This window comes from Bombina bombina, chromosome 7, assembly GCF_027579735.1.
Source record: "Bombina bombina isolate aBomBom1 chromosome 7, aBomBom1.pri, whole genome shotgun sequence".
Lineage (NCBI taxonomy): Eukaryota > Metazoa > Chordata > Amphibia > Anura > Bombinatoridae > Bombina > Bombina bombina.
Window position 1 is genome coordinate 373,599,226 of NC_069505.1, and position 20,942 is coordinate 373,620,167.

The 20,942-nt window shown below is 39.1% G+C and overlaps 1 protein-coding gene across 1 annotated transcript; it reads left to right on the forward strand.

Annotated features, from left to right (window-relative positions):
* Nucleotides 1-27: 27 nt before the first annotated feature.
* WDR82 (WD repeat domain 82) lies at nt 28-20,323 on the forward strand. Its single transcript, XM_053721085.1, has 9 exons — nt 28-488; nt 11,681-11,778; nt 12,163-12,229; nt 13,200-13,299; nt 14,158-14,274; nt 14,365-14,520; nt 14,609-14,678; nt 14,755-14,897; nt 17,949-20,323. The coding sequence occupies exons 1-9, from the start codon at nt 328-330 to the stop codon at nt 17,976-17,978; spliced, it is 942 nt and encodes a 313-aa protein (XP_053577060.1). The 5' UTR covers nt 28-327; the 3' UTR covers nt 17,979-20,323.
* The last annotated feature ends 619 nt before the right edge of the window (nt 20,324-20,942 follow it).

Sequence of the window (20,942 nt, forward strand, 5' to 3'; positions counted from 1 at the left end):
GTACCCAATGGAGTTAGACGCACGCCGTCGTTTCGCCGTCTCCTTCCCGGCTCTAGAAACAACATGGTGGAGACAATGAGGGCTAGAAGGCCGCGAAAATTCTGAGGCACGGTGACCCGGAAACCCTGGAGAGAGGAGTCCTAGTTACCGGAAACCGTACTCGAAGCTCGGAAATCCGTGAAAGCCGTAACCTAGGATTATTTTGTGTTACCCGGGAACGTGGGCTGAAAACTCCCGCCTGATATTGGGCTTTTTTATTTTTATAATAGGCCTCGGTGAGGGGCTCCTTGTCAACTAGTTTTTACCTCTCTGACTGTGGTCATCAGCATGAAGCTCACAGATAACGTGCTGCGGAGTTTTAGGGTCGCCAAGGTGTTTCGTGAAAATTCAGACAAAATCAACTGCTTTGACTTCAGTCCCACTGGAGAAACTGTGATATCCAGTAGTGATGATGACTCCATCGTGTTATATGACTGCCAGGAGGGAAAGTAAGTAGAGGGGGTGGTAGTATAGTATAGAATATGTTATTGTAAATGATGTAATCTGTAGTATTGCTTGATGACATATTCGTTTAATGTAGCAGTAGTACAAGGGTGAACTGCTACTATATGACTAGTATTTTAGTTGTTTTTCTCATTAAAGGGACAGTATACACCAATTTCATATACCTGCAGACACTACTATACAGAAGAATATGCACAGACTCTGATATAAAAATCCAGTATAAAACCATTAAAAAAATGACTTGGAAGCTGCAAGTTTTGCACTGTTAATGAGGTTAGGCTGGGACACCGACTGAAAGGGGTTGGGAAAGCAGGAAGCAGAGCAGACACACTCCCCTTTCCCCCTCCCCTGCATAATCATATGAAAAGACCCCATTACACACCCAGGAGTTTGTAGACATCCGTATACATCTAATACTTTGGGGCTTGTTTAGGAGTCTGAAAATCAACACACTGCTATTTAAAAATAAGCAAAACTATACATTACAAAAACACTATGAATTATGAAAGAAATACATTGTGTTTCATGTCCATTTTAAGGGTGGTTGGAGAGTGTTATTTAGGGGCTTGGTGTTACTTCTTGGAATGGGCTTTCTTTTCGCCCTTCTGCAGATGCACTTTTGTGTAGCTCAGTTGCTTATGATGGTATCACACTGAATATTCCATCAAGATTACTTAAATTGCAGTGCTTGAGAATGTTTATCTTTATATACAAATGTGTCAACATTTACACTTTCATGATTCAGATAGAGCAGGCAATTTTAAACAACTTTCCTATTTACTTCCATTAAAGTGAAGGTCAATTTTCAGCAATGAGTGCCCGGTTTTTAAAAACAGGGGCACTTTCATTGATGAAAATTTACATTGCACCGGATTTGTAGAAATACTTATCTTTTGCTTCTGCAAAGCCGGATTGATGATCCCCCGCCTTCTTCTTCTTCTTCTTCTTCTTCTTCCTGCTGTACAACCACAGCAATGACGAAAACCGGCTTCCTCCAATCACAGCCGGGCATCATGAGATGGATGCTCTGGGGTGCAAGCCATGGTTGGAGGAAGCCGGTTTTGTCATTTCTGACGTCAGTACAGAGGAACTGAGGCTGGGATCGCCGATCCGGGTTTGCAGAAGTAAAAGGTAAGTATTTCTACAAATCCGGGGCAATGTAAATTTTCATCAATGAAAGTGCCTGTGTTTTTAAAAGTATTTTTAAAATTATTAAATTATTTTTAAAAGTATTTTTAAAAACCGGGCACTCGGTGCTGAAAATTGACCTTCACTTTAACAAAATGTGCACTGTCTTTTTATATTTAACCTTTTTGAGTCACCAGCTCCTACTGAGCATGTGCAAGAATTCACAGAATAAGCGTGTATGCATTTGTGATTGGCTGGTGGCTGTCACATGGTACGTGTATGCATTTTTAATTGGCTGATGACTGTCACATGGTACAGGGGGAGTGGAAATAGACAACATAAAATTGTCTGAAAAAAAATCTACTACTCATTTGAAGTTTAGACTAAGTGCTATTGCATTGTCTTACCTTGCAGTTGTTGATTATGCAAATCTACTGTGTTGACTGGTCCTTTAATGGCGGTAATTAACCCATTGTTTGTCAGGAATGTGGGCTAAATCATTGGCATGTCAAGTTTCAACGCTACCCAGATTTCTTCTAGGGTGATCTTGCTTGTAACATAAATGGGCGAGCATTAAACACATTCCAATTTACTTTTTATCATCAAATTAGCTTTGTTCCTTTGGTATTCTTTGTTGAAAGTTAAACTTAGGCAGGTTATATGTTGATTTTTGCCTCTTATCTCAGTGCATTTTGACAGTTCGACAGCGCTTGTTCATGTGCTATATAGATAACATTTTGTTCACTCCCGTGGAGTTACCTAGAAATCGACACTGGCTAAAATGCATGGCTGTCAAAAGAACTGAAATCTGCAAAGGCTTAGATATACTTTTTACATCTGTAATTACCTTGTATTAATATAACTGTGTTGGTTATGCAAAACTGGGGAAAGGGAAATACAGGGATTATCTTTTTTCTAAAACAATAACAAATCTGGAGTAGACTGTCCCTTTAAATCACCGTTGCAGCTTACATGTAGCAGTGATTTAACCTCTTGATTACACTGTTTTTACCCTTGCCTGTAAGAGTTAAAGGGACAGTCTACTCCAGAATTTTTTTTTTTTAAAAGGGATAATCCCTTTATTACCCATTCCCCAGTTTTGCTTAACCAACACGGTTATATTATACTTTTTTTTACCTCTGTGATTATTTACCTTGTACTTAAGCCCCTGCAGACTGCTCCCTTATTTCAGTTCTTTTGACAGACTTAATTTTAGACAATCAGCGCTGACTCATAAATAACTCCATGGGAGTGAGCAAAATATTATCTATATGGCACACAACTAGCGCTGCTTAGCTGTGGAAACACTGTCAAAATGCACTGAGGTAAGAGGCGGCCTTCAAGGTCTTAGAAATTTGCATTTGAGTTTACCTAGGTTTAGCTTTCAACAAAAAATATCAAGAGAACAAAGCAAATTTGGAAAGTTGTTTAAAATTGCATGCCCTTTCTGAATATTGAAAGTTGAATTTTGACTAGATTGTCCCTTTAAGGTCAGCTAAGCTTGGTATGCATCTGTTATTGGCAGCACATACTTTAATTAAAGGGCAGGGGAGGGGGACTGAGCCTTGCTGTCCAGCTTATTGTCGTGGACGCACAATGCATGAATGTTAGATGGTTGGAGGTCAGTCTTGCACTTCCAAGGAACATGGCCAATTTGTTGATGCCTACAGTCATTGAGCCCTGCTTTATATGGCGTACACTGAACCTGTGTTTTCATAACTAGATGTGCTTCAAATAACAAGCATCTATGGCTCACCTATGTTTGGTGTGTGTTTGTTTTTTTATTTATTTGAACTCAACTTAGATATTTGCAATAGTCATTGTGAAAGCATCAGTTTGCAAATGAGTAAATACATTTCTTTCATTTAGGTGGCAAGAGTCCACAATTTGTTACGTGTAATATATACATTCCTACCAGGAGGAGGCAAAGTTTCCCAAACCTCAGACTATAAACACCCCACCCATCTCACTCATATCTCAGTTTAAACGTTGCATCGTTTTGGAGGTTGTTAAAGTATGATGTGCTTAAAGGGACACTGAATCCAAATTTTTTCTTTCATGATTCAGATAGAGCAGCAACTTTCTAATTTACTCCTATTTTTTTTTCTTCATTCTCTTGCTATCTTTATTTGAAAAGTTAGAATGTAAGTTTAGAAGCCAGCCCATTTTTGTGCTTGCTGATTGGTGGCTAAATGCACCCACCATTAAACAAGTGCTGTCCGGTGTACTGAACCAAAGACTGTCTGGCTCCTTAGCTTAGATGCATTCTTTTTCAAATAATGATAGCAAGAGAACAAAGAAAAATGATAATAGGAGTAAAGTAGAAAGTTGTTTAAAATTGCTGTTCTATCTGAATCGTACAAGAGAAAATATTTGGGTTTAGTGTCCCTTTTAAGATATGTGCTTCAGTATATATTGAATGTTAGAGGGAAGTAAGGGGAGTAGTTCCTACCTCTGTATATACCTTCTAATGGGCAATCTGTAAACCGGTCGCAGAGATTCCGCTTCTGCCTCCCTTTATAGTTCTCTACATACTCCCATATATGTTCATCTGCTGATATTTCATTGGTCTCAGAAACTAATGCAATTTAAAGGGACAGTGTACTATAAAATTGTTTTTATATTAATGTATTTGCAATGACTTGTTATACCAGCTGCCGAGAATAAAATGTACGAGAAATTGCATTTTCATGTTCATTTGTGTATATGAAGTAGCTGGTTTTGTGCTTTCAAACCACAGCCTATTACAATGGGTTGAGCTTCAGGTAATATCTCATTATGTTATCACTTAGGTACACACACGCTTCATTATCTATTTGTCTGGAAAACCAAAGCTCAATACTTAGAGAGAACAATGGAACATTATCATTTTATTACTTAAAAGGAACATGAAACACAAAATTGCTATCATGATTCAGTTAGAGAATACAATTTTAATCCACTTTCTAATTTCTATTATCTAATTGTTTCATTCTTTTGGTATCATTTGTTGAAGGAGCAGCAATACACTACTGGTTTCTAACTGAACACATGGGTGAGCCAATCACATCAACGGGTAGAACCTAGGTTATTTGCTGCTCCTGAGCTTGCCTAGATAGACCTTTCACCAAAGTATAACAAGAGAAAGGAGCAAATTAAATAGAAGTAAATTGGAAAGTTGTTTAAAATTGTATTTTCTATCTAAATCACAATAGAGAACTTTTGGGTTTCATGTCCCTTTAAAGGGATAGTATAGTCAAAATTAAATGTTTATTATTCAGATAGAGGATGCAATTTTCTAATTTACTCCTATTATCAATTTTTCTTCGTTCTCTTGATATCTTTATTTTAAAAAGCTGGAATGTAAGTTTAGAAGCCAGCCCATTTTTGTTTCAGCATCTGGATAGCGCTTGCTGATTAGTGTCTAAATGTAGCCATCCATTCAGCAAGCGCTATCCAGGTGCTGAACCAAAAATGGGCTGGCAACTAGACTTACTTTCCAGTTTTTTTAAATAAAGATACCAAGAGAACAAAGAAAAATTGATAATAGGAGTACATTAGAAAGTTGCTTAAAATTGCATGCTCTGTCTGAATCATGGACGTTTATTTTTGACTAGACTATCCCTTTAAATGAACATTTAAAGGGACAGTCAACACTCAAGGTAACATTATGCGATATTGAAAAATAAAAACCGAAGATCCGCCTGCACCATACCCCTTCTGCCTTGCCTACTTGCTTCTTGTAGTAATCACCATCGATAACTTCTCTAATACCAGGTAAATATGGCAGCCTAACTCCCCCCACCGTTACGTAGCTACCTTCTTCAAATGATCAGCCAATCAGAATCCAATCCTCGGTCAGAAATTGCACGCGCAATTACCCGGTTAAACCTGACATCCATCGGCTGTGGTAAAGCCCGATGTAACATGATATATCTTCTCAGTGCATCAATGCACTGTAATTCACACATCTAAACTATCGTTTTCTTTCTAATGACACGATGAGCCCACGGATCATCATCATTAATTACTGTTGGGAATATCACTCCTGCCCAGCAGGAGGCAGCAAAGCTGTTAAGTATCACCTCCCTTCCCTCCCGCCCCAGTCATTCTCTTTGCCTACGTTAGAGCAAGGAAGTGGTAAAGTTAGGTGTTTGTAAAAGATTCTTCAATCAAAAGTTTATTTTTTAAGTAGTACAAGATTGTGCTGCTTTGTTCTAGGGTGTAGCTGTAGTCCATATCAGTCTCTTCAGTATGGCAGTGGTGGCTTTAGAGCAATGGGAACTTGTGGGACATAATTCTCACTGCGCCTCCCATATATTTATGCTGCCCTAATCCTGATAGCCTAAGTAAGATTACTCAGGCTTTATCTTTTCTCCACAGGGCTATGTGAGGGAGAGGACCTCTCAAACCTGGCGAGCTGCCTTGCTGTCTGGCAGATTTAAAAGGTACTTTAAAAAGTGCTGACTTTTTATTCTGGGTCTTGGAAATAAACGCATCTCAGAGGAAGTAGAGCACTTTATTTACCTGGGACATAGAACCTCCTATAGATAAAAGGAGGGGATTTATACAACAGCACTGTTTAGGCAGGCACTGGGGCTGAGGTGGTTTTTCACTGCTCCCGGTGGCTTAAATCACTGGGGCTGGGGAGATAGGCTCAGTATGAGGTGGTTTTTCACTGATCACATATAGCACACTGGCTAAGCAGCTGCCTAGCAAGCTGAAAACCCCAATTTGCCTCCAGGCTTGGCATGGAATGTTCATTTATCTTCCGGTTGCTTAACTTTTACAAATAAAATGGCGCGGAGCTATGTGTGGCGCCAATTTGGGGTGCACACCACTTTCTCAGCATTTCCTGTTATCTGAGGAACGGAAGGGTTAAAAACAGAGTCCTCAGAGTGTTTACACGTGCGTTAGGACCAGACAGCGCTACAGCCGAGTTCCGGATCTATTACTGAGGGGATTGTAACCAGTGTCAGAAGAGCAGGAGGCACCTCAGCGAAGTTAAGCTGAGTTGTAGAGGGGTTCTACAGTATTTGTGTACCTATTTAGCCTTTTCTGCACACAAAAATAAGTTACATTTTCAAATTTAAAGAGACAGTAACGATCCTATGTTAATTTTTATTAAAAAAATTAAGACTTTAATTTGATTCATTCATCCATCCATTGTGTCAAAATGGACCAAGAGGTCCTGTAAAGTGTCACTTGTTGTTTAATTTTTGATGCCAATGTGGAACCACCATTCCCTTTCTGTTCATCATGTGTTGAGAGAATTTTAAATTATAGGGATAGACCTTTTTCTGAGCCATCTTTTTGTAAGGCGGATGCTGTTCAGAGTCTATTGACAATGTTCAATTTATGCCGCAACTTTCTCCTCAAGTGTCACAAATTTTATCGCCCACACATGCAGGGCCCTGCGCTTCCTCTCAAACTCCACCTGGAGTTACTTTGCAAGACATCGCTTTTCTAATGTCATCGGCAGTATCTGATGCATTGTCTGCTTTTCCCAAGCTGCAGGGAAAGCGCAAGAGGAAATGTATTCAATCAGGGAATAAAAGTTGCTGATACAGTAGTGGCTATTCCGAATGTTTCTTCCTAGAAGCCTGAAGAGGAAGATACTTTGGTAGTATCTGAGGGGGAAATCTCAGACTCGGTGTAATACCTTTATCTGATACTGAAGTTTCCTTCAGGTTTAAGCTTGAACACCTCCGTAGTCAATCCTAAAAAGTCCAAGAAACTAAACAAGTATTTTGACGTGCCCTCCATGGTGGAAGTATTTCCTGTACCAGAAAGGGCTACAGAGATTACTAAAGAATGGGAGAAACCGGGTATCCCTTTTTCTCCATCTCCTATTTTTAAAAGGATGTTTCCTATAGCAGACTCTATCAAGGAGTCTTGGCAGAAGGTTCCCAAGGTGGAAGGGGCAATTTCCACGCTAGCCAGAGAACTACTATTCCCATAGAGGATAGTTGTTCCTTTTAAAGATCCTTTGGATAAGAAGTTAGAGGGGTTGCTCAAACAGGTGCCAACGTCACTATTGCGGCAGCATACTGGTTTGATACGTTGTCAGAATTCTATTCTGACAGACACTCCTCTCGAAGAAATCCAGGATAGGATAAAGGCCTTTAGGTTAGCCAACTCCTTTATACAGATGCTTCCCTTCAGTTTATTAAGCTGGGAGCTAAGATTTCAGGCTTTGCCATATTGGCCCGCAGAGCGTTATGGTTAAAATCTTGGTCTGCGGATGTCTCATCTAAGTCTAAACTTTTGGCGATTCCTTACAAGGGAAAGACCTTGTTTGGAACTAGTTTGACAGAGATAATTTTGATATTACGAGAGGTAAGGGACATTTCCTCCCTCAGGATAAGAGAAATAAACAAAAAGGACGTCAGAGTAATTTTCGTTACTTTCGAAATTTCAAGGAATATCCTTCCACTCCCTCTTCCAAAAGTGAGCAGACCAAGCCTTCCTGGAGACCCAATTAGTCTTGGAATAGGGGAAAGCAATCCAAGAAGCCTGCTGTTGAATCAAAGACAGCATGAAGGGCCTGCCTCTGATCTGGGACCAGATCTTGGGGGGGGCAGGTTTTCCTTCTACGTTCAGGCTTGGGTTCGAGATGTTCAAGATCCCTGGGCGGTGGACGTTGTGTCCCAGGGATACAAACTGGAGTTCAAGACTTTTCCTCCCAGGGGCAGGTTTCTGCTTTCAAGATTATCTGCAGTCCAGACAAAAAGAGGTGTTTTTACACTTGTACAGAACCTCTCCGACCTGGGAGTGATAGTTCCTGTTCCAATGCAGGAACGAGGTCTGAGATTCTATTCCAATCTGTTCTTTGTTCCCAAGAAGGAGGGAACCTTCAGACCAATTTTGGATCTCATGAGTCTAATCAAGTTTCTCAGAGTGTTGTCCTTTAAGATGGAAACTATTCGTTCCATTCTTTCTTGGGTCCAAGAGGGTCAGTTAATGACCACGGTGGATTTAAAGGACGCTTACTTGCATGTTCCCTTCTACAAGGACCATCACAAGTTTCTTAGGTTTGCCTTTCTAGACAAACACTTCCAGTTCGTGGCTCTTCCATTCGGCCTTGCCACAGCTCCCAGAATTTTCTCAACTCTCGGATGGAAGGGGAATTTGGATAAGAGTTCCTTAGTTCCAACTACAAGGGTAGTTTTCTCGGGATCCATAATAGACTCCTTTATCAATTAAAAAAAATTCTGACAGAAGTCAGGAAATCAAGGGTTTTATTTCTTGCTTAGCTCTTCAGTCCTCCCCTCGGCCGTCAGTGGCTCATTGCATGAAGGTAATTGGGCTGGTGGTGGCGGCGATGGACATCATCCAGTTCGCCCGTTTCCACCTCAGATCTCGGCAGTTAAGCATGCTCAGGCAGTTCAACGGCGATTAGGCGGATCTGTCTCAGCGATTACAGCTGGAGGAGGAGACAAGGGCTTCTCTACTGTGGTGGTTGTCTCAAGATCATCACTCCCAGGGAACCTGCTTTAGCAGACCCTCTTTGGTGATTGTGACTTCAGACACCAGCCTTCTGGGATGGGGAGCAGTCTGGGGGCTCCCTAAATACTCAGGGAACATGGACTTGGTCGGAGACTGTTCTATAAACACTCTAGAGCAGAGAGCAACCTTCAGTGCTCGCCTGGCCTCAGCTAGACTCAGCACGGTTCATCAAGTTCCAGTCAGACAATATATCATCAGTGGCTTACATTAATCAGCATAGCCAAGATCATTCAGTGGGCGGAGATTCACAATTGCTGTATATCGGCGATCTGCATTCCAGGAGTGGACAACTGGGTGACGGACTTCCTAAGCAGACAGATTTTTCACCCGGGGGAGTGGGAACTCCATCCGGAAGTGTTTTACAGCTTAATTCTCTGATGGGGTCAGCTGGAAATTGGACCTCATGGCATCTCGGCAGAATGCCAAGCTTCCGAGGTACGGGTCAAGGGACCCTCAAGCTGTACTGATAGACGCTCTGGCGGTACCTTGGAATTTCAGCCTCGCATTCCCTTTTCCTCCTTTTGCTGCTCAGATCAAGCAGGAGAGGGCGTTGGTGATCCTGAATGCACCGGCGTGGCCCTGCAGGATTTGGTGTGCAGTCCTGGTGGACATGTCATCTCTTCCACTTTGGAGATTTCCATTGAGGAAGGACCTTCTACTTTAAGGGTCCTTCCTTCATCCAAATCTAGTTTTCTCTGAAGCTGATTGCTTGGAGTTTGATCGTTTTAATTTTATCCAAGCATGGATTTTTGGAATCGGTTATTAAGATCATGATTCAGGCTAGTAAACCTGTAACTAGAAGGTTTTACTATAAGATATTAGTGTGTATACAAAGGCTACTCTTGGAGTAGAGTTAGGATTCCTAGAATTCTGTCATTTCTCCAAGAAAGTTTGGAGAAGGGTTTATCGGCAAGTTCCCTAAAGCGTCAACTTTCTGCCTTGTTTATTTTGTTACATATATGTCTGGCGGATGTCCCAGACGTACATTAGTTTTGTCAGGCCTTGGTCAGGGTCAGGCCTGTATTCTAACCAGTTTACTCCTCCCTGGAGTCTTAATTTAGTTCTTCAGATTCTTCAAGGGGCTCAGTTTGAGTCGATGCATTCCTTAGATATTAAGTTATCTTGTGAAGTCTTGTTTCTTTTTACTATTTCCTCTGCTCGTAGAGTGTCAGAGCTCTCGGCATTAGAGTGTGTCTCCTTACCTTATTTTTCATCGGATAAGCTGGTTTTACGTACCATGTTAGGGTTTTTTCCATAATGTAATTTCTGTCTGGAACATTAATCAGGAGATTGTTGTTCCTTCCTTGTGCCCTATTCCTTCTTCTTGGAAAGAAGTTTTTTGCACTATTTGGACGTGGTTTGTGTTCAAAAAATTTACTTACAGGCGACTAAGCATTTTTGTAAGTCTTCTTCCTTATTTGTGGTTTTCTCCGGAAAATATAAGGGACAGAAAGCTATGGCTGAAGAGTATCATACGTTTTGCCTATGAAATTGCTGGACAGCAACCTCCAGAGGGAGTTATGGCTCATTCCACAGGGGCTATTTATTTCTCATGGGCATTCAGAAGTGAAGCTTCTATGAAGCAGATTTGCAAGGCTGCATCTTGGTTCTCTCTTCACTCTTCAAAATTCTATGAATTTGACACATGGCCTTAGCTGAGGTCGTTTTTGGGAGAAAGGTTCTTCAAGCAGTGGTGCCTTCAGTTTAGGTTTCCTGTCTTGTCCCTCCCTTATCTGTGTACTCTAGCTTGGGTATTGATTCCCAACAGTAATTAATGATGATCTGTGGACTCATCGTGTCATTCGAAAGAAAACAAAATTTATGCTTACCTGATTTATTTATTTCTTGACATGAGTCCACGGCCCGCCCTGTTTTTAAGACAAGTTATTTGAAACTTCAGACACCTCTGCACCTTTTTGATTCCTTTCTCTCCTTTACTTCGGTCGAATTACTGGGGTGGGAGGGAAGGGAGGTGATACTTAACAGCTTTGCTGTGGTGCTCTTTGCCGCCTCCTGCCGGGTAGGACTGATATTCCCAACAGTAATTTTAATGATGATCCGTGGACTCATCGTGTCAAGAAATAAATTTATCAGGTAAGCATAAATTTTGTTTTTGCTTCCGCCTGGGTAGTTCAAGGGGGCAAAGCCCCCCTTGTAAGCCTCATTCCCCAAGGTTTACTTGGGGTGGATGCCAGAAGATCGGTGGAGCCCCTTCATTGAACCCCTCAGACAGAGTTAAAAATAGTGTAGATTGGGGAATTACATTACATCAGGCTTTACCCACAGCTGCTTGGGTGTCAGGTGTACCCCGGTAAGCCTAAGATTACCTGGATTTCTGACTGTCTCCTTGGCATCTGGGTTTGTCGAGCCTTGCTTTAAACATCCATCTGTTGGTAGTGAAATATGTAGTAAAATATCAGGTGACAACAAATAATTTAGGAAGCTAAAATCAGAGTCTATTGTTCTAGAGTTACTTGTTGCCAGTTGTGGTTTTAAGAAAGCTGTGTGTGACTTTCAGGGTTCTGGAGAAGCATTTATGATTTGTTCTGTTCATTAACAGGCCCAGGAGGACATTGTACAGTAAGAAATATGGTGTTGATCTAATCAGATACACACATGCAGCCAACACAGTCGTCTACAGCTCAAACAAAATTGATGGTAAGTCTGAGTCCTAGTTATTTGTACCCGCTGAAAATGTTATTTAGCTTTACCACTAACACACTTCCTTGTCGACCTCTTTAGCAGGTTGCATTTAATAAAGATACTGTGCGGGATCATCTTAATGCTTGAATCTGGGCTGAGGTAGTTGTTTGTACAGTTTAAGGGTCTGTGACACCGCCCTCTACTGGAGATAACTGTACAGGCCACTGCCTTGCTTAGGTCAGAGTGCGTTCAACAGTGATTTGAAAAAAAGCAAGCGGACTCATCAAACGTTCCTTCTAATCTTGGACTCTTTTTAAATTTTTGCCAATCTTAAAATTATTTTGGTTTTAATTATTTCTTTGTAATATATATATATATATATTCCTTTTTTATTTCTAGATACTATCCGATACCTCTCCCTTCATGATAATAAATACATCCGTTACTTCCCAGGGCACAATAAAAGGTGAGCTATGATTTTTTTTTTTTGTTTGTTTTTAAATTGCTTCAAAAGAGATACAGCATGGATGCAAGAACCATCAGTCGTGTAGAGATTCTAGTCGTGTAGAGATGGATTGAGTAGTGGTGGTCTAGTTATGTGACTCGTCGGCACATTCTTCAAGCTTTTTGCCTTGTGCTTCAGTTTTATGTATGTGACATTATCACAGGGAGGTAGTGCACAACATGGTTAAGAACGCTAGGCAGGCTCTAGGCACGGGTGTGGTCTTAAGTGTTAATTAAAGGGATAGTCTACCCCAGAATTGTTATTGTTTAAAAAGATAAATAATCCCTTCATGACCCATTTTCTCAGTTTGCATAACCAACACAGTTATAATACACTTTTTACCTCTGTGGTTACCTTGTATCTAAGGCCTCTGCAGACTGCCCCCTTATTTCAGTTCTTCTGACAGACTTGCATTTTAGCCAATCAGTGCTGACTCCCGGGTAACATTATTATAATTTATTAGTTATTTCGTTTATTATAACTCCACAAAATAATTGTTGGTTTAAAGTACTGAAACAAGAATGTTAATGTAAACAATTCAAGGGACAGTATATTTCAAAATTGTTCCCCCCTTAATTTTTTCCAAATTATTTGCTATACCAGCTGTAGACTATAACGGGTATTTTAAATTGCTCTTTTTATAGCTATTTTTGCGCATTGAAACCACAACCCATTTAAATGGACTGAGCTTTGCAAATCCCCCAGTACAAAGAAGTTTCAGCTTCAGAACCTGACACCTTTAAGCTATTAGAACTAATTTGAAAAGAGCTGCAGGGACGTGATGAAAAGCAATAACATGGTTCTTTTGTTGTTGTGCACAGAAGTTCGGTGTCTATTTAAATACAATAATCCTTTAATTGTATATAATTTTAATTTACTCTAGAACTACGGATCTTGTAATCTTTGATCAGTTTATTTTTCTTCCCCACAGAGTAGTTGCTTTATCTATGTCTCCAGTGGATGATACATTTATTTCTGGGTCACTGGATAAAACCATCAGACTATGGGACCTACGTTCTCCTAACTGCCAGGTTGGTTATATTATTATTTAAAAATCACAAACAACGCCATAATGATGATATAAACAGAGGTGCCAATTCAAAAAGCCTATATATAATGGAATATAAAATACTGTTATAAGTCCACCAGTTCATATCATACATAGGCCGTCTTTAATATACCAGTTGCTAACATGGTTGTCAATCTTTAAAGAGTCCAAGATAACATTCTACTGACGGCTCTTCTGAGATACCAGGCTGTCCACCATAAGAATTCTGCGGGGGGGGGAACAAATCAAAGAAGGCACCTCATAGTGTAACGCACAAACATTACTTTAGGACACTGGTTTTCAAACCTGTTATCAGGCTTTCCTAATGGGCCACATTTTGAGAATATATGAACTGTTGCACAGGTGAAAAAATCAGCTGATTAATAAACATGGTTATTTTACCTGCTCTCATCCAAGGTAATCCTGAGAACCTGGCCTGTTTGGGGAGTTCTGAGGACAGGTTTGAAAACCAGTACAATAGGAGATATATAATATTGGAATCACTCACATTTGACATTAACAGCTTGCCAGGACCTCAGATTCACCCAGAAGACGACTCTCCTGCAACAGGATCAATCACAGCTATTAGACCGGATACCCAGGGTCATGGCACAAACTGTAAAAAGCAAACTCTTGCGAAGCAGGATTCACAACTTATTATGGGATACTATGGATACACATTAGCGGATAGATAATAAAAACATTTAGTAAAATCTTCTATACATAGTAATGAGCAACGCGTTTCTCGGTATTGCCAATGTTTCTACAGGTTTTTTCCATTATTTAAAAATGTTTGCGTTCCTTCTGTCAGAAAAATTGCATTTTCTGTGCTTCCTTATAGGGTCTAATGCATCTCCAGGGAAAGCCGGTCTGTTCTTTTGACCCTGAAGGACTTATATTTGCTGCCGGGGTAAATTCAGAGATGGTCAAATTGTACGATCTGCGCTCTTTTGATAAGGTAATTTTTTTTTATATATCTAGGTAGGATGAAATGCCTTTATTTTTCTTGTTGAGCAAAACCTTTAAATATTCATTTATTCGTTGTTAGGGTCCCTTTGCTACTTTTAAAATGCAGTATGACCGAACGTGTGAATGGACATCTCTAAAATTTAGTAATGATGGAAAGCTTATCTTGCTTGCAACCAATGGGGGCTTCATCCGACTTGTCGATGCTTTTAAAGGTGCTGTCCTACATACATTTGGGGTGAGTACTTAACCTATATTAAAGACCAATGGAGAATGGACACAACTGTATAGTGGTTTTAGACTAACGAATGTTCTCTTGTTGTTAGGGATACAATAACAGTAAAGCAGTTACTTTGGAAGCTTCATTTACTCCAGATTCACAGTTCATTATGATAGGTAAGTAGCATGTTTGTCTAGCAGTTACTTCTCTGGTAGCCTTCATAGACTTGATCTCATTGCCCTGTGCTTGCAGGTTCAGAGGATGGCAAGATCCATGTCTGGAACGGAGAGAGTGGAATGAAAGTGGCAGTGCTGGATGGCAAACACACGGGACCTATCACTTGCTTGCAGTTCAACCCCAAGTTTATGACATTTGCCAGTGCTTGTTCTAACATGGTGAGGACATTTGTGTCTGGCTCCTAAATATTCATACTGGCTCCTACATTTTAAACAAATGTGTCGACCCCTGCTTTAGCCTGTCAGTACAAGTTGTAAGATGCCAGTGTCTAAATGTATTTACTTCATCTTACTAAGCTTTTAATGATGCCCTATTTCTCTATCTCTTGGTATATCTATACTGTGTATATAACTTGTTTGTTTTAGCAGAATAGTTTGGTGTTTTATCACCTGTCCACTTAAGACATAACGTAACTGGAGTACAGGCAGTGGTCAAAGAGAATTTTTAAGAAAGAAAATTAGAATTCAGAAGGGGAGATAGATGTTCCCTTGCTAAGCAGAGAGCAAGTCAAATGATTAGTTTTGGCCAACCTACTTTTTTAAAAGGGTAGGGAAGAAATGTCTGTTGCATAAGCTGCAAAAAGGGGAGTGTTTAAATGCCAAAATATTTTTTTAAGCATAAACTACCCTTAGTACATAGAGAAGTCCACAAACAGCAGCACCAAAGGCAAGTTAAGAGATTTATTGTCAATTCATCTGGGTCATACAAAGTGACGTTTCAGGCATCAAGCCCTTAATCATACATGCATCTATGATTAAAGGGAAATTTAAACACTAAATAAATGCTAGATAGAATGATGCATTCAAAGAAAAGATTAGTCTGAGAATAACATGTAGATAGATGTATGTTTTAAAGTTTCATTAGCTGCTAAAATATTGAGGGAAAAAAGTGTAAAGTTTTAGTGTCTATAAAACATTGGGAGCTGCCATGTTGTAACTTAGGTTACCGTCTTTGCTGTGGCCAATTAGAGACAGTAGAGTGTTCAGCCAATGGCTGTGTGTAATATAACGGTGTTCTGCACTTCTATTTCTAACAGAAACAGAAATGCTCACAATTTCATAATGGAATTACAGGAAAAGGGGACAAAGTAAATAATGAAGGTATATTGCAGAGGTTTTTTTTTTATATATACGATTTATCATTTTATGTTACCATCTCAAAGTGTTTAATGTTCCTTTAAGGGCTTCATGCCTGAAACGTCACTTTGTATGACCCAGATGAATTGACAATAAATCTTTTAACCTGCCTTTGGTACTGCTGTTTGTGGACTTTGCTTTGGAGGGTGTACAGCATCCCTGTGTCGGCGTGCACCAGAGAGAAAGTGCTGTGTAATACATAGAGAGAGAGAGAGACACAACTCCCACACCTCTGAATTTGTTTCCATGCTCTGTATGGATCATTTTAATGTTACTGCCCATTTAGTTTTTACATAAAATTTGAAATGTAAACTCTATGCCCCTCCCCTCCAGCTTTGTACCGTCCTGTTAAACCTATGGGATACAGAATTAGTCATTTTTTTCTACTTGTGCTCGCATGTACTGTTTTGTGCAGGACAGCTGTGTTTAAAGGGACATTAAAAAAATGTAATCTACATTATTATGAACCTTCATATAGAATAATAATTTTGCAATGAAAACTGCAGCTCTATTTGGTCAAATGAGTATATTGTTTTATATGTATTATTTTCACGGATTTCCCTGTCCCCCTGAACAAGAGAACCCCTGCTAACTAATATTCAGATATAGCACAAACTGGGGGTAGCCTGACCTCTTGTATTCCCTTAAGGTGGTTTAGCAACGATTCAACTTAGTTACTATTGCAAAGAATGATTTTCCTATCATGATTGTTGATGCAAAACTGTTAATCCACCTTTTAAAAGTAAGTGACACCATACAAGTTTAGGGATTGAGGGGAAAATAAACAAAAGCTTATACATTGCCTAAAATTATTAACCCAAGCCTTCCTGGGAGAGTGTGAAGCAAGCACAATTTTTAGGTGTATTTTACAACAAAAGGCTGCAAAATAAATATATATTGCAATAATGTTTCACTTGCGATGAAACCTTTTATGCGTTGTTTAAATGACAAGTTTAACGATCCTTTAGTTTCCATTAAAGTGATTGTAAAGTTTGTTACCTTAACGCAGAGTATATACAATTAGTCTGCAAAACAGGAGGGCTTTCATTGATTACATTTTTCCAACACGCTTTATTTGAAAAATATTTTTCATTTTGTAAAGGTAAACATACCGCCGTCGTTCCGCCTGCATCTCATCCTCCATCTAGCTGAACGATGACAAATCCAGCACAATCCAATTGTTGCTTGCCCCACATGGCTTCCAGCTTGAGGGGCATGCAACGATTGGATGAAGCCGGATTTGTCATCACTCAGTTAGATGGAGGATGAGATGCGGGCGGAGGAACTGTGGTAGGTTTACCTCCACTAAATGGTAAATATTTTTAAATAATATAATCATTGAAAGTCCCCCTGTTTTGCAGACTAATTGTGAAACGCTAGGATTTACCAGTGGAGCAAATAAAGGGGACTTTCAGTTATAAAGTATAAAATAATTCATGCTAAAAGCACCTTTTATTTGTTGGAAGCGTTCGCTGCACTGCGCTCATCAGGCAGCCTATGGCACAGCGCTATTTGGCTGAGAGGTGACGTTTTCACCTCTTAGCCAATAGCCGTTCTTTACAACTGGTGCCAAGCCTGATAGCCCGCACGCCTATTGGCTAAGAGGTGGAAACGTCGCCTCTCAGCCAAATAGTGTTCTGCCATGGGCTGCCTGAGCAGCTTAGTGCTGCAAACGCTTCCAACAAAGGAGCTTTCAACATTTAAGTATTTTATTCATCATGATTGAAAGTCCCCTTTATTTGTTTCAATTATAAATCCTTGTGTTTCACAAACGCTAGGATTTACAATCACTTTAACAGTGAGCTGATGGCAAGAATTTCTCTTCTGGTTTGTGTTTCATCAATAACTTAAACTCCTTGCATGAACATAAGGATTTTTAATTTATTTAGAGTTTCAAAAATTCTAAGTTGGACTTTTATGAAGTACTTGTTAAAACATGGATAAAAGGGATCTTTAAATGTGTTGCTGCACAAGAAAATAAAACATGTATTTGAACCAAAGTACATAAATGTTAGTATATTTATTTTTGTTCCCTGTGTGTGAATAATTATGTATGATCTTTTATTTTTATAGGCTTTCTGGCTCCCGACCATTGATGACTGATTTACTGGTGCATCCCGCTCAATCAGTTTCTCTTTAACTAGGAGGTGATCTTAGTGACAATTGGAACCCCTTCAAAAGCTAACTCTACCTAGCACCTAATACATGAAGGGAATGAAATATGAAGTCTCCAGTATTCCCATTCTTCAATAACAAATAGATATGTACATAGTTTTTTTGCCAAATTTATCAACACACTTGGATTTTGTTCATCAGTGTTCAATTCACAGTTCAAACTTTTCCATTGTTGCAGTTTCCAGATCATTTTACCTGATGGTCTTTTGAAAGAAAGTTGTTCACAAGCCTTTTCGTAATTCTGTGGTAACATTTCTTAAACATTTTTTTCCCCTTCTCATCGATCGCCTCATTTAACGTGTGGCAAATCGTTCCTACATTGTGTTGTGGTTGCATGCTTGAGATGCTTATAACAAACTGTGGCTGCCTCTCCCTACTGGGTAACTGATTATATCCTGTAAGGTGCTTAATATCCTGAGTCTTTTATACATTTATTATCTGGTCTGTGTATATTATCCTGTAGTGCACTGTTGACCTGGTTATGCCTACATTTTTTTATTATAGAAACTGTTTCCACTCTGGTTCTCACGACAATGCATTTTCCCACGTTGTGCTACCATTAATATAATTGTTTTTGCATATTACTTTTATTGTTCTTCCCAAGGAAACATGAAATTTGCTGAGGGTATAAACCGCAATTTCAGGTGCAATATTTTAGGCAAAGCACTTCTTAAAATATGGGCAATATCCAATTTACAATTGCTGTTATGCTCTTCTGTTTAGTTTTTGGTTAAGGAAGAAGTCATTTTTAAGTAACTTTGTAATAGAAAATTAATGTGATTTATTTTGTTAGAATATGTCATTTTAACACTACTCATCCTGGAACTCTGTGTTTTAACATTGGCAAATGAGTTAAACCAGGGGTCAACAAATCTGTTTAAAATTTTGGAGCCAGTAAGAATATTTAGTAGCCAGGCATATACTTTAAGCCAGACTGTGGTATCTGTATATAGATCTATGGAGAATAACCCAGAGAGTTAGGAGCCAGTGGCTCCCAAGCTCCTGGGTTTGTCGAGCCATTCAGAAAAATGTATCAAATTGTCTAAAAAAAATTCCCATATACATTAATGGTGATTTTCTGTTGAAAGCCATTATATAAGTATTTTTAAAGTATTGTGATCAACCCCATAGTCATGTTCAGGAGCCAGAAAGAACTGCTAGTCGCAATCAGGAAACAGAGATAGTCGCACAACGCTGCCATTGACATGCTGAGTCCAACTCCAGGGCTACAATGCTCCCAAGCAGAAGTTTGCGTTTAACCGCTATTGAGGGGGGTAAACCCACAATTCCTTAGTGAGTAGTGCAAAATATTACATGTGCTAACGATTTAGAGCACGTCATTATTTTACTTCAATGTCCCTTAAAAGCGAATGCACCTGGGTTTTACTGTGCCACTTACTGGATTTCGGATTTCCAATGTTATTTCATTTTTTAAAAAATACAGCTATCAAATGCTGAAGAACCATGCTTGTCTTTTGTCATAAGCCTTACCAAATAATTGCTGAAAGTTAGTATTGTGTAAGCAGCTGGTCCTGCTGTAAATAGTGTATTTGTCATAAATTGTTTACATGTGCACAGTGGCGAATATTCACGTTTCTGATAAAACCGCCAGTTTTTTTTTTTTTTTTTAAATATCAATTTATTGGATACTGTAACAAGACTATTCATTTAGGCTGTTTTGTTCACCTGAAGGATTGTTATGGATCAAAAACATTTGTAACTGCTTTGAAGAATTACATTCATATCTGAAGTTTTCATAGTAAAGAGCCAAATTCATTAATATTTGGTGTTTCTATGCTAAGCAATATAACTTTTTTTTAAACATCTATTAACCCCTTAAGGACCAGCGATGTACCCTGACATTTGCGTTACACCGTTGCTTGCGACGGGAACCGCACTATTATAAACAAATAAACCTTTAACGACCGGCGACATACATGGTACGCCGTGGTCGTTAAGGGATTAAATATGAAGGAACTGATAAATTTATCTTCTGTCCCAGCAAAAATCCAGTTGTGTAAAACGGTTGCTTCCGAGTGAAAGGGGTATTAAAAAAAAAAAAAAAAAAAAAGTGTTTGCAACCACAGCAGTATTCCAGAAAAATACAGATTTCATTCTTCAAATATTTTCTACTTGTCAGGAACCTGAACATAGTTTCACCTCTGTATATAGGAATGTTACATTGCAAGATTACAATTATATGCAGATAAAAAATCCAGATGTTTCTTGTACATTGTTTTTTTTATATATATAAATAAAAAAAAATGGCCTAATGTTGGATTGTCTTAGTTTTTATCACATCATTCATCTTTTTAAATGAGCCACATTCATTTTGTTCTTAATAAATAAATTAAAAAAATTGAATATTAAAGATGATATAATTGTCAAATGAACAATGTTTTATAAAATTGCATTTCTTAGATTTGTGACAACAGTTCAAATGTAAGTGCACGCCATACACAGTACCAAAAACAAGTAATACAACTGGGAGCCCAAGAATACGTCTGCATTGATGTCACATTGCTACTCATACTGTACTGCAACAGTGAAAGAATAGGGTGGGTCTCAAATACTTAAAGGGACAGTCTTGTCAAACTTACTTTCATGATTTAGATTGGGAATGCAATTAAACAACTTTTCAATTTACTTGTATCATTTCTTTGTTTTGCTATTCTTTGTTGGAAGTTAAACCTAGGTAGGCTAATTTCTAAGCCCTTGAAGACCGCCTCTTACCTCTTGACAGTTTTTCACAGCAAGAGGGCGTCAGTTCATGTGTGCCATATAGATAACATTGTACTCACTCCCTTGGCGTTATGAGTCAGCGCTGATTAGCTAAAATGCATGTCTATCAAAAGAACTGCAATAAGGGGGCAGTCTGCAGAGGCTTAGATA